We start from the raw sequence: 23,788 nt of genomic DNA, 5'->3' as shown, positions 1-23,788 counted from the left end.
AATCATAGCCTCACTCTTACATACATTACATTTTTTCATAGCGCTACCCATAGTTCACTTCTACTCAGTTCTGTGATCTGCATGGTACACGTTCGTTGCAGCAGGCACACGAACCCTCCGAGCTACTTCAGGATAAGTCAAAACTGCTCCCATCTCTCTCCAGCAGGAACATTAATCACCAGAGTTACCCTGACATTTTTATTATTGCCATAAAAATGATGGCCACACAAGGAACCCTGCAGCACCTGCTTTTAAACACATACATTAGTTTTTTAAGCACATCGCTCTAACCCCTCCCCTAGCCCCTCCCTTCTCTTCCTCCCACCTTCTCCAACCCATCCCCAGGAGGTCAGCGCCAGGTGCGGCTGCACCGGTCGCACCGCCCTGTCCTGCTTGAACGCATGTTGAAACTTAACATTTAAGAGACTCTCCCCTCACTGAGTGGTAAGCTTCCTCCTGTCTGCTGTCACTACTGCCCCTGCGCCTTTGGTGTCATCCGAGCAAGCCCTTCACTCCAGAAGCTTTTACAAAAAACATTTTTTTTTAAACTCATTTTGTATTAGTACAACAATAAACAGTGGCTCTCTAGGGTTCTGGTTATATGCAGCTTTAAAATGACTGCCCAAGTTTACTCTGTCTGGCTGCCTGTCAGTGAAATAGTTACCGCGTTTTATTATTCGGGCAGCACGGCTCGCACATCTATTAAACACATTTTTAACGTTTGACCAGATTTAGTTTCAATTTCAATTGCGTGCGTGAATTAAAAGGTGGAAAACGGATTTTACGTTTTTTTCTTTTAATTTCTGGGGGTTTCGTCTCTCTTTAAAGAGGTGTCCCGAACTCGCATCCAGTGGAGCTATTCTGTATTTATGAATTTAATGAAGACGCTCTTGATAGACAACTGGTGTAACAGGTAACCTATTCCCTTATGTTCAGAATGTCACCTTTTCCCATGCCTTGCCTTCTTTGCTTGTAGACGACTGTAAAATACAACGTCAAACCAGAAAACATGAAGCAGACGTTCAGCGTGGACGTGCAGAGTTCGCCCGGGACCTGTGAGAATGGTGACGTAAAAAAGCTTGACGTCAACATCACCATGAGGTACTGCATCTTCACCACTTCCTGACATAGGTCCCTTTCCAAGGGAAAAGCTCCTCCTGCTGGTACAATCTCACCCTTTGCCAATCTGTAAACCATGTGTAGCCACACTCTCATTCTGAGCTGGTGGGCTGGAGTTTCTGGTGATCGAAGACCTTCCTATGGAGAAGCGCCTCGCTATCTTTCAAGGGTTTGTGGGTGCTTAATTGAGGTGCTGTGACAATCTGACCAAAGAGATAGTGGATCACGTCAGTCTTCTGGAAACATACATGTGACATGTGTAGGAGGAGCTAGTGCGCCTATCTAGTGCAGACGAGGTTTTTGTGAAAGAGGTCAGATATGGATTTGGTAGGGAGAGCAACCTCAATATGGACTTAGGCCTGATGACCATCTTGGTGGATGCGATACCCCGTACAAGTTCCAAAGGATCTAATGGAATTGTAATACAGCGGACGGGATATCTGTCACGTTTGCGATGGAGTAACCCTGTCTGCCAAATTCGTAATCAGTCCCATGGAATGGAGACCAATTTGTGCCTTCTTTGGTCTGGTGACCCCTGCACAGAGCTGAAAGGCAACAAGTGGTCATGAGTTAAGTCTGAACTCCACCTTCAGTCTTGATGACAGCTCTGTGGCAATCAACACTGAAACTTTACAATTTCCCAGAAGGTGGGTGTCTCTGAGAATGATAGGGGCTCATCTGGGTTGGTTACGTTGATGGACGCCCCACTTTAGAGTCAAATGATGATAGATGCTATTTTTATTATAATCCATTGGTAGCGTACACAACTGTTCACCCCTAGAGCGGTATCCGGGTGCATGGGTACAGTACCCTCTAGGGTGATGGTTAATGCGAACAGATTAGAGCCCCCATGCACTTTCATGCCAAAAGCCACGCTTACGAAAAATTCGCCGGACAAAAGGGTCTTCAAGGCTTTTCTAAAGATCATTGTAAGTAGGCCCTGGTTGTAGAAGTGCATTGGCCCTACCCCCGTAATGGAGGGTAGGCCGATATACAGTACAGGATGGATAACCTGTAGTGAACTTGCCTTGCATAGGAAGGATGCATTTTGGTAGGAGAACCTAAATCAGAGGTCTTCACACTGGGGTACCGGCCTCCATCTGGTGTCCTGAATTGATCAGTGGCAGCTGGGGACGTGCTTGCAGAGAAAACCAATGACAGAAGGCCTCTATGCACACATGCCTCTTACTCTTTATTGAACCCCTGATGAACCCCTCAATCCCTGGGGTGCCTATGCACATCACTGCATCACTAGTGTGACACTGCAGTTGAGGGGTTGAGATGTACAAATAACCCTCAAAGCTGTATCCTGTATCTAATAAAGGATCACACCGTGGCTACTTTTCCACTTTAGGGAGAGCAGGCTGCCCAGAGCATGTTAGCAATCATGTATGTGATGACATTTTTAGGTCTCGCCTGGCACACACAGCGCGAAAGCGCCTTCGCCAACGAGATCTATTGTTGCTGACTTGCCTCGGAAGTGGGACAGGAGATGGACACGCGCAGGGCGATTGGAGCCTGTGAACGCACACGTTGCGTGCACATCTCCTGTTCCCCTTTTGTCCTCAGCAGCCTCATGCACTTTCCATCCCCTCGGCTCCACGGAGACAGCTTGTTCGGTGGGTTGGGGCACGTTTAATGCACGTTCTTCATGCTCTTGGCGTGTGCCAAACGCAACGTCACCTCTGATTTTGTCTGCTGAGTGCCCTTATTTTATAGAATTGCACCGAGCCAAGCCCCACTACGTCCTCAAACTGCATTGGGCCCCCTCTGATGTTCACTTGGCCCCAACGTGCACAACACTTGGATTACTCGTTTCCATTTCCTTCGTAAAGCGTCCTTCTAAAGATTATAAGCGCCACCAACCTATATGTATTCTCGACTACTTTTCAAGTTTTGTCGACTGCTTTCTTTACATTATGAATTACATGCGCCAGTCATGCTAAAGTACCCCCGATTCTTAGATACCCCATTTTGCATGACCTCTGAGGTTTCTCGCACACCCTCCACGCGTCCAATTTCAAATGCACCATTTCCTGGGAATGTCGCAGGTGTGCGTAATTTGCAATGCACTGTGCTCCTTTCCCGATATCTGAGCCATGCGCGCGCCCCTCAAACTCTCTCCCGACGGCTGCAACCTGCGCTGCCGTGGGCCTCTGTGAGCTCAGCACAGTTGCACCAACTTGCAGTGCAGCTAGGGAAGGTGGGACCAGACGCGGGTCGGACGGGGCTGGCCACGTAGAAGCAATATTAACCATGCGGGGTACTCTTGCTCCCCAACATCTGTAGCGCACTAGAAGCTCCCGCTCTGGCACCCACCTCACCTGGATCCCTTTGCAGGATGGAAGAGCTCTCGGCGGCCGGACTTGTTTTACTCGCTCCTTCAGCCACTTCTTGGGCCGGGAGAGCTGAGCCTGCCGGGATTGCATTACACTCCCTATGCTTTTTATACTTATCATGGCAAGAACTTCTCTTTGGTACTGACTTTTAAAAGGAGAATACCAAAACCTCTTAATAGTGCTGCTATATTGAGTGACCATTGAGTCTGAGCTCACCTCTTGGCCACCTGTTCAGGTGTGTGATGTACAGGTAAGGTGTACACACGGCCTCTTTTGGAACCTTTCACAAACCACATGTGAAGTTTAGTAAGCCTGCCTTACCTGGTCTTCAGAAGTATCTGGGTTGGGAAGGAGTGGCTGCTATGACCCATCATATATCCTTCATCCTCAATCAAAAGTCCTTGAAGCGTTGCCGTGCTCAGTTTGAAACTCAAACAACCATTTGCAATGCAATAGGTCTCGCATTTACATGGGTTTAAGCTATTGGCATTGTAAATGACAATGCCTTTTATTTATGTTTAAAAAACAAAACAAATATAATAGGCATTGTCATTTACAATGCCAATAGCTTAAACGTGCGTGAATGTGAGACCTATTGCATTGTAAATGCTTGTTAAAAGGGGTAACTGAACACAGCTGCACTGTTTGAATGTTTGTTGTTATGTTTAGAGCTACCTATTTTATGGTTTTATTGATAAAAAATGTGTTTGTCAATCTGGTGGGCCCTGATGAAATGTTTTTACATGATGGGCGCATACCATTAGAAAGTTTGAAGACCACTGCCCTAGATGCTACAGACATTAGAAGTGTGCATTCAGGCTTAAAACGCACTCCTATTGACTAAGAATGATCATTGCTCCTTTGGCTTTCTTTCTCAGTCAGTCTCTGAGGCTTCAGTGGCAAACTTTTTGTGTAGTGTAATAGTATTCAGGACTGGCACAAACTATCCCCTTAGGTGACTTGTGCACTAACCTGGTTACCATTTGATATGGTCCAACCACTTCAGCAGTTTGAGGGCAAACACAGGAAACATGCAGAATGGGGGATTAACCTTCAGAGGTGTTCTCTGATGTGGTGTTGTGAGACGCCATTTTGTCCAGTTACGAGTTCATTTTGTCTTACGCCTACTTGAAGAATGGCGACCCTTCACCTCCGAGATTCTAAAAACATGATGGTCTTTAACTTTCTGGTGAAAACACATATGTCACATGTCTTTAACCTTCAAATGTGTCACACCCTTCTGACCGTAATGTGTAAAGATGTCATATTACTCACTAATGGCATACAAAAGAAGTAGGTCTTAGGTTGTTAGGTTGAAGAATGGATTTCTCACTATGTTAGAAATGTTCATATTATTCTCATTGTTGGTCACGCGCCTCGGAGCATTCTTAATCGATCGTATTTTGTGTGGTCCTTATTCATAGGCTTAGCAACACAATTAGAATGTTGAAACAAACACTTTTTAACCATAAACTGTCCCCAACTTAGTACGATGCTTATGTGTGATCTTTTAAAGATCGAAATTGGCTTTGCAGTACCACTGCTTCCCTGAAACCTTTTTCAGGATTGTTTGTAACCTAGAAAACCCTGAGTCACATCAACCAGTCAGTTGAGTATGAGTCTACCGCAACTTGGACTTTCTCCTTCAAGTGTTGGTGCATTGAGCTAGGTTCAGCAATACATAGGTGGGAAATTCAGACATTGTAGAACTCCGCTTACAGACTCCGTTTACACGACAGCGGACGGTCATTGTCTCAAAGGGTATTTTTGGAGGATTGTTTGGGGTTGGGTAGAGCATATTGTGGGTGACTGTACCAAGTACACTAAGGCTGATCCATTCACTGTCTTGAACACATCTTTGAAATAAATGTGTTTAGCATCTTAGGAGGAAGATAAAAAGTGGCACACCCTCCACTGACCCATATATCAATTGGTCGAACTAATGTGTCTCCTTGTTCCTTATTCAATCAGCTACATTGGGAAGAACAACGCCTCCAACATGGTTTTGGTGGATGTGAAGCTTTTGTCTGGTTTCCAACCAATGGAGTCCAATCTAACAGCGGTAAGGCCACAAGAGAATCTGCAGATAGCTGGGACTTCTTAGCAATGGAGGCATGGAGTGATGGTTCTTTATATGAAAGTGTTCTGCATTAGGAATAGGCCCAAAAGCCTAGACTTTGTCACTCCAAGAGGAGGAGAGACCTGCCCCATCCTGTGCTTTAGTCTTTCAAATACAATAATATCTTCTGGAGTCCTGACTGTCCAGTGCTTTCCTCATATCAGATGAAGCACTAGTGCCAGGTGCCCTGACTGCCCCGTACTCTACTGCATCAGGTGCAGGAATATATCCCTGCACCCTGACTCTTAGGATACCTGAGAGCCTGGTCTTTGCCCACACTTTCCTTTCTCACTTACAAGGAATGCCCCAAATACACGGACAGTGTCCTCTGCTCACCTCTATGAGGTACAGAAATATCCCTCAGAGCCCTGGTTATGTCCTTTACTCTCCTCTCAGTCTAAGTATAGCTTTAAGAGGCCTGAACCTGTCCTCTGCTCTGCTCTGTCAGTATAAGTATATGTCAGAACCCCTTTCAGAGGGCCACAGGGCATGCAGGGGCTACTGGGCCCAACCATGTGCTCCTGATGCCACAGGCTCACAACTCAGCATGCTCAGAGGAATAGCAATAGCTCATTGTCCAGTCAAATAATTACTTTTATGAATTAAGAAAAGTATTTTATTTCTACCACCAACCAACACAAAGGAAATTTATGACCTCCAAAAACAATTGCACAGTCCCCCTTGAGGTCAGGGCCCTAGTGTTACTATGACGATTCCCTGTCCCACTCCTTCATTGAGTTAGCGATAATGGTTAATCCCTATTCACTTTTAGTAATCTAGGCTAGCCCATAGAACCCTAATTGTCTTGTACTCCCCTCTTCATAGGTTTAGGTACAGCCCATAGAACCCTAACCGTCCTGTGCTCCCCTCTTGTAGGTTTAGGTACTGCCCATAGAACCCTAACCGTCCTGTGCTCCCCTCTTCATAGGTTTAGGTACAGCCCATAGAACCCTACCCGCCCTGTGCTCCCCTCTTCATAGGTTTAGGTACAGCCCATAGAACCCTAACTGTCCTGTGCTCCCCCTCTTCATAGGTTTAGGTACAGCCCATAGAACCCTAACTGTCCTGTGCTCCCCCTCTTTATAGGTTTAGGTACAGCCCATAGAATCCTAACTGTCCTGTGCTCCCCTCTTCATAGGATTAGGTACAGCCCATAGGACCCTAACTGTAATGTGCTACCCTCTTCATAGGTTTAGGTACAGCCCATAGAACCCTAACTGTCCTGTGCTCCCCTCTTCATCGGTTTAGGTACAGCCCATAGAACCCTAACTGTCCTGTGCTCCCCTCTTCATAGAATTAGGTACAGCACATAGAACCCTAACTGTCCTGTGCTCCCCTCTTCATAGGTTCAGGTACAGCCCATAAACCCCTAACTGTCCCGTGCTCCCCTCTCAATAGGTTTAGGTACAGCACATAGAATCCTAACTGTCCTGTGCTCCCCTCTTAATAGGTTTCGGTATAGTCTCAGAGCCCTGATTGATCTGTGCTCTCTTCTTCACAGATTTAGGTACAGCCCAGAGGAGGAATAGCAATAGCTCGTTATCCAGTCAAATAATTACTTTTATGAATTAAGAAAAGTATTTTATTTCTACCACCAACCAACACAAAGGAAATGTATGACCTCCAAATACAATTGCACAGTCCCCCTTGAGGTCAGGTCCCTAGTGTTACTATGATGATTCCCTGTCCCACTCCTTCATTGAGTTAGCGATAATGGTTAATCCCTATTCACTTTTAGTAATCTAGGCTAGCCCATAGAACCCTAACTATCCTGTACTCCCCCTCTTCATAGGTTTAGGTACAGCCCATAGAACCCTAACTGTCCTGTGCTTCCCCTCTTCAAAGGTTTAGGTACAGCCCATAGAATCCTAACTGTCCTGTGCTCCCCTCTTCATAGGATTAGGTTCAGCTCATAGAACCCTAACTGTCCTGTGCTCCCCTCACCATACGTTTAGGTACAGCCCATAGAACCCTAACTGTCCTGTGCTCCCCTCTTCATAGGTTTAGGTACAGCCCATAGAACCCTAACTGTCCTGTGCTCCCCTCTTCATAGAATTAGGTATAGCACATAGAACCCTAACTGTCCTGTGCTCCCCTCTTCATAGGTTTAGGTACAGCCCATAAACCCCTAACTGTCCCGTGCTCCCCTCTCAATAGGTTTAGGTAAGGCACATAGAATCCTAACTGTCCTGTGCTCCCCTCTTAATAGGTTTCGGTATAGTCTCAGAGCCCTGATTGATCTGTGCTCTCTTCTTCACAGATTTAGGTATGGCCCCAGAGCCCTGATTGTTCTGTGCTCTCCTCCACAAGGGTTTAGTTATGGCCCCAGAGCCCTGCCTGTCCTGTGCTCTCCTTTTCAAAGGTTTCGGTATAGCCCATAGAACCCTAACTGTCCTGTGCTCCCCTCTTCATAGGTTTAGGTACAGCCCCAGAGCCCTGATTGTCCCGAGGTCTCCTCTTAAAAGGTTTAGTTATAGCCCCAGAGCCCTGCCTTTCCCGTTCTCTCCTCTTCACAGGTTTTGTTATAGCTTAGAGAGCCCTGATTGTCCTGTATTCTCATCATAGGTTTAGGTATAGCCCATTGAACCCAAACTGTCCTGTGCTCCCCTCTTCACAGGGTTAGGTATAGCCCATAGAACCCTAACTGTCCTGTGCTCCCCTCTTCACAGGTTTAGGTATAGCCCCAGAGCACTGCCAGTCCTGTGCTCCCTTCTTCACAGGTTTAGGTATAGCCCGTAGAACCCTAACTGTCCTGTTCTCCCCTCTTCACGGGTTTAAGTATAGCCTGTAGAGCCCTGACTGTCCTGTGCTCTCCTCTTCACGGGTTTAGGTATAGACCCAGAGCCCTGCCTGTCCTGTGCTCTCCTCTTCACAGGTTTAGGTACAGCACCAGAGCCCTGCCTGTCCCGTGCTCTCCCTTTCACAGGTTTAGTTACAGCCTCAGAGCCCTGCCGGTCCCGTGCTCTCCTATTCACAGGTTTAGGTATAGCCCCAGAGCCCTGCTGGTCCTGTGCTCTTCTCTTCACAGGATTAGGTATATCCCCAGAGCCCTGATTGTCCTGTGGTCTACTCTTCACAGGTTTAGGTACAGCTCACTGAGCTCTGATGGTCTTGGGCTCTCCTTTGGGGCACAGGGACAGTTCCCAGAGCCCTGGTTGTCCTGTGCTCCCGTCTTTACAGATTTTGGAAGAGCCCGAACTTTGCTCTGTGCTTTTCTGTCCCAGATATGATTACTCCCCTCTTTCTATGTTTAGTCAATAAATCTCTTGCCATTTAACCTTATTTCCTTCTTTGTTTCACAATCAGTTGGTGAACCAAGGCAAAATCAACCAGTACGACCTTTCTACAACGGGCCGCGTGATCTTCTATATCAATAGAGTAAGTATGAACAGAGGATCTTCTGTGTTTCCTGCCCAGTATGTACTCACTCCCATGCATTAAGCAGATGTTTCTCTGCAAAACTTCTGAGTGCTCTAGCCCTTGTCTCAAAAATGACCCTACTCCATTGGCAATGAGTATGGCTATTACAAGGTGACTATTACAAGACAAGGAGCCGGCGAGCCCTTTAAAGGCCTAAGAAGAACAGTACAGAACTCAGTTTCCCAATATGTGCCCTCAGGGTCCCTCAAGGTGCCCAGCCAATGCATCCAAACTCCTTCCAGCAAGCCCCATCCCTCCCTTTCTTGACTTGTTTCTGTTTTGTTTTCAGATCACCAAGGAACAAGGCTCTGTCGCTTTCACCATGACAGAGACAACTCCCGTGCAAAACAGGAAGACGGCCACGGTTCGTGTCTCTGATTACTATAAGAGAGGTAGGTAGACAAGTACAACACGCCTCTAACTCGGGGCTGACCCTCAAAGTGTGTAATAATCTCCCTTTGCAACCACCTAACATCTGTGATGATCAGTCTTGCCCAAGCCTGGTTCCAGCATAGTACTAGCGGGGCAGTATTTTAAATTGCCCTCATCTGAGCTCTGCTCTTATAGCACCTCGCTCGGGTGACGTCACGCCTCCCCAGTCTTTGTCTTCTAGTCTCTGCAGTTCACATTCCTATTTGTTCTGCAGAGCGTCAAGGGGTGGCTGACTGTTGTTCACTAGGGTTTCCACGGAGCGTCAAGGGGTGGCTTACTGTTGTTCACTAGGGTTTCCACGGAGCGTCAAGGGGTGTCTGACTTGTTCAGTAGTGTTTCTGTGAAGCATCAAGGGGTGCTAAATGTTGTTCGCTAGTGTTTCCACAGAGCATCAAGGGATGGCTGACAGTTCTTCTCTAGTGTTTCCGCAGAGCATCAAGGGATGGCTGACTGTTGTGCACTAGTGTTTCCGCAGAGCGTCAAGGGGTGGCTGACTGTTGTGCACTAGTGTTTCCACAGACCATCAAGGGGTGGCTGACTGTTCTTCACTTGTGTTCCAGCAGAGCATCAAGGGGTGGCTGACTGTTGTTCAGTAGTGTTTCTGTGGAGCATCAAGGGGTGCTAAATGTTGTTCACTAGTGTTTCCACAGAGCATCAAGGGAGGGCTGACTGTTGTTCATTAGTGTTTCCGCACAGCATCAAGGGATGGCTGACTGTTCATCGCTAGTGTTTCTGCAGAGCGTCAAGGGGTGTCTGACTGTTGTTCACTAGTGTTTCCACAGAGCTTCAAGGAATGGCTGACTGTCGTTCACTAGTGTTTCTGCAGAGCATCAAGGGGTGGCTGACTATTGTTCACTAGTGTTTCCACAGAGCTTTAAGGGTTGGCTGACTGTAGTTCACTATTGTTTCCGCAGAGGAGTGCAAGGGGTGGCAGACTTTTGTTCACTAGTGTTTCCGCAGAGCATCAAGGGGGTGGCTGGCTGTTGTTTACTAGTGTGTCCGCAGACCATCAAGAGCTGGCTGACTGTTCAGTAGTGTTTCCGCAGAGGATCAAGGGGTGGCTGACTTTTGTTCACTAATGTTTGCGGGAGCATCAAGGGCTGGCTGACTGTTGTTTACTAGTGTTTCCGTAGACCATCACGGGGTGGCTGACTGTTGTTCACTGGTGTTTCCGCAGAGCCGCAAGGGATGGTTGGCTGTTCTTCACTATTGTTTCCACAAAGTGCCAAGAGTTGGCTGACTGTTGTTCACTAGGGTTTCCACGGAGCGTCAAGGGGTGGCTGACTGTTGTTCACTAGTGTTTCAGCAGAAATTCAAGGGGTAGCTGAATGTTGTTTACTAGTGCTTCCGTAGCCCATCAAGGGGTGGCTGACTGTTTTTCACTCGTGTTTCCGCAGAGCCGCAAGGGGTGGCTGGCTGGTCTTCACTATTGTTTCCACAAAGTGCCAAGAGTTGGCTGACTGTTGTTCACTAGGGTTTCCACGGACTTCACTATTGTTTCCACAAAGTGCCAAGAGTTGGCTGACTGTTGTTCACTAGGGTTTCCACGAAGCGTCAAGGGGTGGCTGACTGTTGTTCACTAGTGTTTCCTCAGAGCTTCAAGGAATGGCTGACGGTCGTTCACTAGTGTTTCTGCAGAGCATCAAGGGGTGGCTGACTATTGTTCACTAGTGTTTCCACAGAGCTTCAAGGGATGGCTGACTGTTGTTCACTCGTGTTTCCACAGAGCTTTAAGGGTTGGCTGACTGTAGTTCACTATTGTTTCCGCAGAGGAGTGCAAGGGGTGGCAGACTTTTGTTCACTAGTGTTTCCGCAGAGCATCAAGGGGGTGGCTGGCTGTTGTTTACTAGTGTGTCCGCAGACCATCAAGAGCTGGCTGACTGTTCAGTAGTGTTTCCGCAGAGGATCAAGGGTGGCTGACTTTTGTTCACTAACGTTTGCGGGAGCATCAAGGGCTGGCTGACTGTTGTTTACTAGTGTTTCCGTAGACCATCACGGGGTGGCTGACTGTTGTTCACTGGTGTTTCCGCAGAGCCGCAAGGGTTGGTTGGCTGTTCTTCACTATTGTTTCCACAAAGTGCCAAGAGTTGGCTGACTGTTGTTCACTAGGGTTTCCACGGAGCGTCAAGGGGTGGCTGACTGTTGTTCACTAGTGTTTCAGCAGAAATTCAAGGGGTAGCTGAATGTTGTTTACTAGTGTTTCCGTAGACCATCAAGGGGTGGCTGACTGTTGTTCACTCGTGTTTCCGCAGAGCCGCAAGGGGTGGCTGGGTGTTCTTCACTATTGTTTCCACAAAGTGCCAAGAGTTGGCTGACTGTTCTTCACTAGGGTTTCCACGGACTTCACTATTGTTTCCACAAAGTGCCAAGAGTTGGCTGACTGTTGGTCACTAGGGTTTCCACGGAGCGTCAAGGGGTGGCTGACTGTTGTTCACTAGTGTTTCAGCAGAAATTCAAGGGGTAGCTGAATGTTGTTTTCTAGTGTTTCCGTAGACCATCAGAGGGTGGCTGACTGTTGTTCACTGGTGTTTCCGCAGAGCCGCAAGGGGTGGCTAGCTGTTCTTCACTATTGTTTCCACAAAGTGCCAAGAGTTGGCTGACTGTTGTTCACTAGGGTTTCCACGGAGCATCAAGGGGTGGCTGACTGTTGTTCGCTAGTGTTTCAGCAGAAATTCAAGGGGTAGCTGCATGTTGTTTTCTAGTGTTTCCGTAGACCATCAGAGGGTGGCTGACTGTTGTTCACTGGTGTTTCCGCAGAGCCGCAAGGGGTGGCTGGCTGGTCTTCACTATTGTTTCCACAAAGTGCCAAGAGTTGGCTGACTGTTGTTCACTAGGGTTTCCACGAAGCGTCAAGGGGTGGCAGACTTTTGTTCACTAGTGTTTCTGCAGAGCATCAAGGGGGTGGCTGGCTGTTGTTTACTAGTGTGTCCGCAGACCATCAAGAGCTGGCTGACTGTTCAGTAGTGTTTCCGCAGAGGATCAATGGTGGCTGACTTTTGTTCACTAACGTTTGCGGGAGCATCAAGGGCTGGCTGACTGTTGTTTACTAGTGTTTCCGTAGACCATCACGTGGTGGCTGACTGTTGTTCACTGGTGTTTCCGCAGAGCCGCAAGGGATGGTTGGCTGTTCTTCACTATTGTTTCCACAAAGTGCCAAGAGTTGGCTGACTGTTGTTCACTAGGGTTTCCACGGAGCGTCAAGGGGTGGCTGACTGTTGTTCACTAGTGTTTCAGCAGAAATTCAAGGGGTAGCTGAATGTTGTTTACTAGTGTTTCCGTAGCCCATCAAGGGGTGGCTGACTGTTGTTCACTCGTGTTTCCGCAGAGCCGCAAGGGGTGGCTGGCTGGTCTTCACTATTGTTTCCACAAAGTGCCAAGAGTTGGCTGACTGTTGTTCACTAGGGTTTCCACGAAGCGTCAAGGGGTGGCTGACTGTTGTTCACTAGTGTTTCCACAGAGCTTCAAGGAATGGCTGACGGTCGTTCACTAGTGTTTCTGCAGAGCATCAAGGGGTGGCTGACTATTGTTCACTAGTGTTTCCACAGAGCTTCAAGGGATGGCTGACTGTTGTTCACTCGTGTTTCCACAGAGCTTTAAGGGTTGGCTGACTGTAGTTCACTATTGTTTCCGCAGAGGAGTGCAAGGGGTGGCAGACTTTTGTTCACTAGTGTTTCCGCAGAGCATCAAGGGGGTGGCTGGCTGTTGTTTACTAGTGTGTCCGCAGACCATCAAGAGCTGGCTGACTGTTCAGTAGTGTTTCCGCAGAGGATCAAGGGTGGCTGACTTTTGTTCACTAACGTTTGCGGGAGCATCAAGGGCTGGCTGACTGTTGTTTACTAGTGTTTCCGTAGACCATCACGGGGTGGCTGACTGTTGTTCACTGGTGTTTCCGCAGAGCCGCAAGGGTTGGTTGGCTGTTCACTATTGTTTCCACAAAGTGCCAAGAGTTGGCTGACTGTTGTTCACTAGGGTTTCCACGGAGCGTCAAGGGGTGGCTGACTGTTGTTCACTAGTGTTTCAGCAGAAATTCAAGGGGTAGCTGAATGTTGTTTACTAGTGTTTCCGTAGACCATCAAGGGGTGGCTGACTGTTGTTCACTCGTGTTTCCGCAGAGCCGCAAGGGGTGGCTGGCTGTTCTTCACTATTGTTTCCACAAAGTGCCAAGAGTTGGCTGACTGTTCTTCACTAGGGTTTCCACGGACTTCACTATTGTTTCCACAAAGTGCCAAGAGTTGGCTGACTGTTGATCACTAGGGTTTCCACGGAGCGTCAAGGGGTGGCTGACTGTTGTTCACTAGTGTTTCAGCAGAAATTCAAGGGGTAGCTGAATGTTGTTTTCTAGTGTTTCCGTAGACCATCAGAGGGTGGCTGACTGTTGTTCACTGGTGTTTCCGCAGAGCCGCAAGGGGTGGCTAGCTGTTCTTCACTATTGTTTCCACAAAGTGCCAAGAGTTGGCTGACTGTTGTTCACTAGGGTTTCCACGGAGCATCAAGGGGTGGCTGACTGTTGTTCGCTAGTGTTTCAGCAGAAATTCAAGGGGTAGCTGCATGTTGTTTTCTAGTGTTTCCGTAGACCATCAGAGGGTGGCTGACTGTTGTTCACTGGTGTTTCCGCAGAGCCGCAAGGGGTGGCTGGCTGTTGTTCACTATTGTTTCCACAAAGTGCCACGAGTTGGCTGACTGTTGTTCACTAGGGTTTCCACGAAGCGTCAAGGGGTGGCTGACTGTTGTTCACTAGTGTTTCAGCAGAAATTCAAGGGGTAGCTGAATGTTGTTTACTAGTGTTTCCGTAGACCACCACAGGGTGGCTGACTGTTGTTCACTGGTGTTTCCGCAGCACTGCAAGGGCTGACTGGCTGTTCTTCACTATTGTTTCCACAAAGTGCCAAGAGTTGGCTGACTGTTGTTCACTAGGGTTTCCACGGAGCGTCAAGGGGTAGCTGAATGTTGTTTACTAGTGTTTCTGCAGAATATCAAGGGGTGGCTTTCTGTTGTTCACTGGTATTTCCTCAGAGCGTCTAGGGGTGGCTGGCTGTTCTTCACTATTGTTTCCACAAAGTGCCAAGAGTTGGCTGACTGTTGTTCACTAGGGTTTCCACGGAGCGTCAAGGGGTAGCTGAATGTTGTTTACTAGTGTTTCTGCAGAATATCAAGGGGTGGCTGACTGTTGTTCACTGGTGTTTCCGCAGAGCGTCAAGGGGTGGCTGACTGTTGTTCACTGGTGTTTCCTCAGAGCGTCAAGGTGGCTGACTGTTGTTCTGTAATGTTTCCGTAGAGGGTCAAGGGGAGGCTGACTTTTCTTCACTAGCGCTCTCCGCAAAGCGTCAAATAGTGGCAGACTGTTTACTAGTGTTTCCACACAATCTTCTGCAGTTTTGTTCCATTGTTTCTTGCCTTCTAGAGTTTTCAGTCCAGCCAGCATGCTGGATTCGCACAAGGGGAGTCTCCAATGTCATCCTGCCTCTCTTTTCTAGTTTTGTCGTGGCTGTTGCCAGAGTTAGTGCTCTTTCTTTGTGGTAGGCCTGGTGTGCTATAGTATGAATGGCCTATTCTCTTTGAGATCGGAGTACTGTTTAGTGGTATTGTGGTAGTGCGCTTGGGCTTTCTTTAGGGCTTTGTTTTGGTTCCATGGGTGGATGCTGAATGTCCTCTTTCATTGGGTAACAGCAGGTGCTTTGGGATCCCTCTGTGCTGTGGTAGCTGTTCATAGAAATGTCAGTGGAGGGCTTTGTCTTTCTTTTGTGGATGGCTGCTGCATCATGGGATGGTGATAGATATCATAATCTCTCTCCCAGGAGACATTGCTAAGAAGCTGGAGAGCGGTAGAACATATTTCCCAATGCCAGGGTGGCCATATTGTGGAATAGCATCTATTTTATTTTCCAGTTTATAACAAATGAGATGCTCATAATAATAAGCATTTAGAAGCAGTTGAAAATTCCTAAGAAGGAAGTGTCACAATAACAGACAAACACAGTTGATCACAGAAAAGAGAATACAGGACAGGAACTATTTAGGAATTGGTTGTGGTGCAGTTAAAATGGGTGGGTTTTCAAAAGTTTACTTAAAGCCAGAAAATCATGTTTTGCCTTCAGTAAGGGAAGAAAACGTTCCAGAGTTCAGGGCACTGATTACGGTTCCTACGAAGGACATTTTTTTACGCGAAGGGTGTATAAAGTTTAGTGGTTTCAAGCTGAGTACTGCCTTTGCTCCTGAGACTCCTGTGGTCTCCAGTTACAACGTGCATTGGAGACAGATAGGACATGGGTCTGAGATGCAGAGGATTATAGGTCGGACAACAAATGTGAAATTGCATTAGGTGGCGTGGCTTTCCTTGTCGGTAAGTTTATTGTGTTGTGGGAAAGTACTGAATGTCTTCAGCTTTTATTTTTTATTTTTATAGGAAGTATTAGTCTAAAAGATGAGCTTGTCTTCAGGAAGGATGGTTCTGTCTGGGTTCAATAGTTTGGACATGGCATGGGTTAGGGTGTTGGTGTGAGGAAGAATAGTATTTTGTGTTTTGATTTGTGTTATGCAGAATCACCAGAGAGCTATTCCCTTCTTTCTGGTTTGATTGCTGTTTGATTTAGGCAGCATGCGTTTTCTCTGCGTTAGAGTCCTGTTTCATAGGTTGTTCCCTGGCAGGCTTAACATCTATTGCCTGGGGTTGTTTTGCTAACCTATGTAATTTGTATGTAGCAAAAGGTTTTATGGTGGGTAATTCTACATGTAGGTTTCTCACCTTTTGAACCCTCCGAAGGTGTAAGACTCGATTCAGAAAACTTGAACTAGCCCCTCCGCATCATCAAGTGCGCCACACTCCAGCCAGGGGTTCAGCACCTCCCCCAGAAGTGACATCACAGAGCCATATAAGGCTGCACCCTATGCACTGTCAGTCCTTTTCTACCATGAGATCTGGCACAGATCCAGATCTCAGCTCTTTGGTTTTCACTGTTGTTTACATTCTCAAATTGTTTGGCAGCGAGGTACCAGAATATAATCCAAGAAATCTATATTGAGAATACAAGTATTTATGTCAAACAATATTTCTGTATACATAATACTGACATCATTTCTTTTAGGCAGTACATCACTTTACCATACCATGTCAAAGGGTTGGGCTGCAAGCAATGTCGCACTTACAGATACTGATGCCGAATTCTCACATTGTCTGCAATATCAAAGTGCCCCGGAGTCGCAAAACTTTGGAACACTTACCCACTCACCCCAGGAGTCTTTGGCACAATGTGGCCCCCGATCTCCTTTATAGGTAATTTTTGTTAAAAGGGAGTGATCGAAGGAAGGAGACTCCCCCAAGAACCACATAATACCTCACAAAGGGGTGTCTTGTTTTTTAAGCATTGATCCAGCTCCAGGAGAGGTAGGTCCTGTATTCCCAACATCCTGTTCGGAGCAGATGTCTATCCTGGAAAAGCTGCACCTGGAAATTTCCACCGCCATCAGCTGAACTACAGCAAATGGTGGCGCTTGCTTTGGACATGCTTCAGATCTTTAGATCTACTTCCCTTTCCTCTGCTGTGCCTTCTGGCCCCACAGAACTCTCAGGACCACCAAATGTCCTTCCAATGATTTTCGATTTAGAATGGAAAATGACATCAGCGCACACTATGGAGTCTTATTTGAGTCAGTGAGATCACATATGAAGGGAGCTATTTCAAGGTTTCTGGATCCAGTCCAGAATCAAAAAAGTGAGGAATTTGTGGTTAGATAGAGCATCCACCAGAAAGGTCATCACCAAAGGATTGTGGGGCTTCCTCATCAGATTATGGTGAGGTCATTTTGTTTTCTTCTTTGGATGGTTGTGTCCTTAGATTATGGGGAAAGCAGGAGGTCACATTGCTTTCCTACGTGGTTGGTAGTGGTTCCAAACAAGTGACCCTTTTTCTTTTGATGCTGCGTAGATAGGGTGCAAATGAGTCTGATATTCTTAAGAGTAAAAGGATTATTTTATTACAGAGAATGAGATGGCTTGTGATTTTGGTGTGCTTCACTTTCATTTTGTAGCCCTGGGAGTCGCCTAGACATATTTTTGATACTAACCGTATGTTCTCTTCTCACAGATGAAACAGGATTTGCAGAGTATGCTCATCCATGCAGCAAGTCCTCGAGTGAAGGTAATTATAATCAGGGCAAAAGTCATAAAAAAGAATTGGCATTAGCCAACTCCTCTTCCCATTTAATCCTTTGTAAAGTTAAATTGCTGCTCTCTGAAATCCAATCCTGGGCCCTTGGAGCTTTGCCCTACTGTAGGTGAGTATGTAGAACCTGCCGCTGTGACACCTAGTGCCATCCGAAGGGGCTGCAGAATACCACTTTAATGCAGGAAACCACTTACATCTGTCTCCTCTGTGGAATGAAGTAGACGGACACTAGCCCCACAGTGACAACCACAGCAAAGTTAAGTGAGGAGTGCAACCCAGCATTTAGCACTATTTTCTTAGCGTAAAATGTTCCCTCACCTCTAGAATGGACCAGAGAGTCTCCATTTATTCCACCCATTGATGCTACCTGTGTTTTGTGTTAAGTGGGTATTCACCAAGTTCCTGGCAATAGTCACCTCCCACTGTCCAATTCCCAAAGAACTGGCCAGGTTCTCCACATGTTGACGGGTATGATAAAGTCCCTCACAGACACTTTCAAGGAACTGGTCAAGGTGAGGGTGGTATATCCCCTGGTGGAGAAGAAATAACCCCCCCCCCCCCCAAATAACCCACTTTACGTCAGGGGTTATGTCCCTACTGAGTCCCTTGTGGTGTATACCCCGATCAAGTACACCAGTGCTCAGGCCATGGACGATGCCACCCCCGTCCGACAAAGAAAGCAAGAAGCTGGACACAGCTGGGAAGAGGGTAGGAGCTACCACCCACTGCAGGATAGCTAACTCCATGAGCCTGCTCTCACTTAACAATAGTGCACAATTGCATGAAATGGAGGCGCTAATCAAGAACTCACCAGATAAATACAAGAAAAGGAAGGAAGAGTTGATGGCAGAAGCCAAGACCACCTCCAGCACCACCATCCATTGCACCCAAGACACGGCCGACTCCATGTCATGGGGGTTAACGCTAGTGTCCTTATTATATGCCAAGAATGACTGAGTATCTGGGGTTTTAAACTCAAGGTCTGACAGCATCTGCTCAACCTGCCCTTCAATGGAAAAACACCTCTTTGGCTTCAGGTTGACAAAATGCTAGAAAAGATAGAGAAGATCACGGATACCAACGATGACATGGGTGCCCTCCAGAGCTCAATCTCTCGGGGCTCCTAGGCAGCATCAGACCCATCACCTGCAGACACCATGAGGGTACACCAGTGGTGTTTACAGAGGAAAGAACAGGCAGGGGCAAGGCGCTTCTAAATCCAAACCAAACAGTGACTTTTCTCTCCTTCCTCCAATCACATAATACTCGTTGTGGGCAAGCTGCAAGATTTCCTTAATTGTTGGCAAGAAATCAAATTGAATAAGTGGGTCATAACAGTGGTCATCCACAGGCACTGCCTAGAACTTCTCACACCCCCTCCCAACATTCCCCATGTAGGCACTTTTTCAGCAGGGAGGTCAAGAAGAAGGTCAAGCTTTCCATCAAAAAGGTGCCATAGAACCAGTGCAAGTTTGCTTCATTTACTTCCTCATTCCCAAGAAGGACGGGTCTCTCAGGCCCATCCTGGACCTCCAGCCTCTCAACCGATACATCTCCAAACATTTCCATATGGTGACATTACAGGATGTTCTGTCTCTGCTTCAACAAGGTGACAAAATGATGGCATTAGACCTCAAGGATGCCTATTTCCACATCTCCATTCATTCCACCCTCTGATGTTACCTGTATTTTGTGGTAAGTGGGTCTTCACCAGGTGCCTGACAATAGTCACCTCCCACTTAAGGAGTCTTCCCCTACTAAGACTGGCTGATCAAGAGCGCAAGAAAGCAACAGTGCTGAGCGCACACCTAGGTAGACATCTTACTTCTGCACAGCCCTGGGATCACCATAAATGCCACCAAATCCCACCAATAACCTCTTCAAACTCAACCCTTCTTAGAGGCAGTACTGAATTTGGTTACAGGAAAAATCCTTCCCAGGCTTGTAATGGGTCTCTGCATTTCAGAAGCTCATCCCTCTTTTCAGCCACATCCTCATCTCACCATTGAAACCTTTTTGTGTTTCTTTGGCATGATGACCTCATGTACCACTATTGATCCCCAAGCCTGGCTACACATGGGCCCGCAGCAGTGGCTTTCAGCATAATGATCATAGGTGGGGGGTAGATGGAGGATCTAGTGTTGGTAAAGGCCAGTACACACCACTAACTACCGTGAAGGAACAGCAACAATCTGCTGCAGGGCAGGCCTATTCTTGACCCCATTTTGCAAGTCTCCATTACCACAGATGCTTCTGCCGGTTGGGGGCCTCAGCTCAAGTCGGACAGTACAGGGAGTGTTGGCCTCCCATCAGCAGGGCTACCACAACCACCTCAATCTCTAATTAATTTGTCTCTCTCTCTCTCAAAGTCTTCCTTCTTCTCACTCAAGACAAGGTAGTACTAGTCAAGTCGGACAAACATGTTCACCATGTATTAGGTATAAAAACAGGAAAGGCTCTCAATGTCTCTCACTCACAGACCACCTGGCATTGGATGCTCCATTAACACATCTACTTGGTGGCAGGCTACTTTCTGAAGGAGAACAAGGACCTGGCAGGCCTGCTCAGAAGGACGCATCAATAAAACAAGTTGGAACTCCACCCACAGGTTCTGGTCTACTAACTCCAGAGTGGGTGCACTCCACACATAGACATATTTTCATCCTGGAGAAGGCAAAATGCCCACCTTTCACCTCCAGTCACCCACAGTCCATTTGCAATGCATTGTGGATGAACTGGTCATGGATTTTTGCTTATGCTTTCCTGCATCTCCAGCTCCTTCTTTTTGTGGTGGAGAAGTGCAGCAAATGTCTCAAACCCTCATCCTCATGGCCTTCACCTGCGCCAGGCAGCCCTGAAAGTCTGCACTCCTTGAGATGTCACTCAGTCCACACAAGAAACTTCCCAACAGGCCTGACCTTCTCACCAGGAACCAAGGCAAGATCACACACAGACCCCAAACAGCTCAGCCTAGCAATTTGGTACCTGGGTGCAAGAGTTTGGTTACCTACATCTCCCACACAATTGCAAGGACTTCGAACAAGAACCCTGCAATCCAACCGCATGAGCCTCTTACCAGCAAACTGTAACATATGTGTCCACTACTGATTTCCCAATCATAAGATATTGGCAGCTCCACATCAAAATTGAAGTCGATGCCAATGATCCATTAACACGAGGCACTGATGTCGGTGTCGAAGGCTTCTCTGATGCTTAGGTCAAACACCTCAAGGCGTGGACATTCAAAAAGCTGGTATATGTTCTTCATAAAAAAACTGAAGAAATTGTTAATTTATCTTGACACAGGTAAAATGCTAGCCAGACTTCCGAATCCAGCAATCATCCTCTTTCCTAAAAGAGATGCTTCATCTTCGATCAAGAACCTCAGTCCACTCCTCATACACTATCAAGCCCCAAAAGGATTAGACCTGCAGCTATGTTCCTGATGCCCTTTCCACCACTCCCCATTCCACCTCCTCCTCCGGCACCTCCTTGGCCTCCACACTCCCCTCCACGTGACACACAGGATACGGACTACAATCAGGGTATTCGTTGTTACCCACAGAACCCCTACAAGGAGACCTTTAGACCGCAAGAGGGAGACAATCCACTGGAGGACTATGTAGTGGACCTACAGTATGACCCTGATCTCGCGTGATTTCCTGCTTGAGGAAACCTCACTGGAGAATACTACTGCATATTATGCAGTAATACAGCAGGCTTCCCAGCACCATTTATTCTAAAACTCCATGCTGTGAAAGATGAGGACAACTTCCTCATAGAAATGTTGTCCAAGACAGAGCAGTCTCTAAACTATCTTCCCATGCTTAAGGGGATTGTAAAGTCCATCAGTGACACATTAAAGGAGCCTATTAAGACCACTATTGTGACTCCCCAGATTGAAAGATAATATAAGCCTGCCTGAGAAGATCTGGCTTATATTCATGGACACATGTTCCCGGATTCCCTGGTAGTGCACACTGCTCAGAAGAAGGCTTCTGCACCGGCTACCAATGATACTTCTCCCCAAAAAGGGAGTCCAAAAAGACTGACAGCGTAGGGAAGTGGATGGCACTTGAAACAGCCACACATTAGCGAATTGCCAACTCGTGGGCCTCCTCTCCAGGTACAAATATTACCACTGTCAGGAAATGCATGCGCTCATAAGCCTCTAACTGAGGCTGACTGCAACAGAGGACAAGACATGGTGGCCAAGGGCAAAACAATTAGCAATGCCAATATTTAGTGTGCCTTTGATGCAGCAGGCACAGCAACTAGAGAGGTCAGCACTCACGTCCTACTTTGTAAGAGTGCCTGGCTTAGAGGTCGACCAAATTCTTGAGAAAGTCTAAAAGGATAGAGACACAGCAGTTTACGGGTGCCCTACAGTCTCTCAGTCCCAAGCCTGATTTTCATAATCTGGGAAGGTAACAAGCAAGGGAGCTCGGGGCAGAACACCTCCCATCAGCAGTGCTAGGAGCCCTTTCAGGACTCCCAATCTGAATCCTTTGAGAGGGGAACCTACAGAGGAAATGGGTGGGAGAAAGGTAGAAGTGGTGGTGCAAAGGGCTCCTCAGCTAAAAAACAGAGTGATTCCCCTTCCTCCACCCAATCACACTGTGCCTGTTGGGGGAAGACTGAGGCACATTGTGTCACATGGGTATAGCCTTGCATTAGATCTGTGGATCATCCCCATTGTGAGGGAAGGTTAATAAATTGAATTTCACACACCCACTCTCCACATCCCACCCCGCAGTCATGTACTACGTTCAGACCACTTTCATCTTCTGGGGGACGAAGTGCAGTCACTCCTAGCAGCAGGCACCATACAACTGATACCCGTACACCAACACAGGCAGGGATGGACTTGCTTTTTCTTCCTCATCCCCAAAAAGACGATTTACTTCGACCGATCCTCAGCCTCTGACCATTGAACAGGTTGATCTTCTTTGAACGCTTTCCCTTGATCCTCTTACAAGATGTCTTCCTGCTGCCACGCCAAGGAGACTTAATGTTGTCACTGTATTTGATAGATATGCTCTTTCATATCTGCATACACCCAGCATACCACCAGTATCTTCACTTGGTATGTGGCATTCACCACCAGTTCTAAGTTTGCCTTTGAGAGTTACTATATGTCCAAGTGAGTTTACAAAATCTCTGCCATTCGTGGCAGCCTATCTGTACAGGAACACTGTTCACATGTGTCCATATTTAGACAACTGAATGATAAATAGCAACAGCACACAACAATGCCTAGCATGTTCTCAGCTAGCAGTGTTTCCATCACGAGCTAGGTTTCAGCATTAATTAAAAAAAATTTGCATCTACCACGCCAACAAATTCAGTCCTTCCTCAGTTTAATTGTAAACGTACAAATAGGCAAAGCATACCCGAGAACCAGGGTGATGGGATTCCAACGGCTGCGGCCTCTTTTTCGGAGACATTGTCCGATCACTTTACACGCTAACAAAAGTATTGCAAATTATGGATTTGTGGCATTGTATCACACACCATGTTATACATGGGCCCATTACAATGGTGCCTCTCATATCAAGGGACGCAAGCAGATGGGTTTTCCAAGGATCTGGTGTTGGTAATGACCAGGTATGAACGTTCTTCCCTTTGGTGGCACAGCAACACCCACCTGCTCAGCAAGATGCCTTTCACATGTGACCATCACTACAGATGCCTGTCTCATGGATTAAGGAGCTCGCCTCCACTAGATCACAACTCAAGGCATCCAGGCTCACTAGGGTGTTATATCAGCTACCTGGAGCTTTTAGTCATCAGACTAGCCCTCAGATCCTTTCTCCCACTCTTAATGGAGGAAACTCTACTCAGAAAAGCAGATAACATGACTACTATGTTCTGTACCCAGAAGCAGGGGGCAGACCCACTTCACCCAGCTTTTTCAACTAGCACAGGAGAGCTGGCATTGATCATCTCACTTCAACCATCACCTGTTAGTGGAGCATCTAGGGAGAAAGTTGAATAATTTTGCGGACCTGCTCAAAAGGATGCATCAACAGGTTCATGAATCGGAACTCCACCTGAAAGTCATCCACAGGCACTTTCGACGTTGGGGTACTCCATGAATAGACCTGCTCACCATTTCCAAAAAGGTAAAATGCCAAAGTTTTACCTTCAGTTATCCACAGCAACAGTCCTTGGGCAATGCACTATGGGCGAACTGG

General features: G+C 47.1%; 1 protein-coding gene across 4 annotated transcripts in view; it reads left to right on the top strand.

The window, feature by feature from the left end:
• Window positions 1-23,788, top strand: part of LOC146812898 (ovostatin-like) — a 388,701-nt gene that overhangs the window by 357,411 nt on the left and 7,502 nt on the right. For all 4 annotated transcript variants that reach the window (XM_085619969.1, XM_085619967.1, XM_085619968.1 and 1 more), the window contains exons 31-35: window positions 977-1,101; window positions 5,430-5,520; window positions 8,884-8,955; window positions 9,287-9,389; window positions 17,511-17,564. In XM_085619969.1, coding sequence (XP_085476095.1) covers window positions 977-1,101; window positions 5,430-5,520; window positions 8,884-8,955; window positions 9,287-9,389; window positions 17,511-17,564 — 445 coding nt within the window. The remainder of the gene's footprint in view (window positions 1-976; window positions 1,102-5,429; window positions 5,521-8,883; window positions 8,956-9,286; window positions 9,390-17,510; window positions 17,565-23,788) is intronic.

This window comes from Triturus cristatus, chromosome 7 (genome assembly GCF_964204655.1).
Source record: "Triturus cristatus chromosome 7, aTriCri1.1, whole genome shotgun sequence".
In the NCBI taxonomy this organism is placed as follows: Eukaryota; Metazoa; Chordata; class Amphibia; order Caudata; family Salamandridae; genus Triturus; species Triturus cristatus.
Note: the sequence above shows the minus strand (reverse complement) of the source record. Positions and strands in the feature narration are given on the sequence as shown.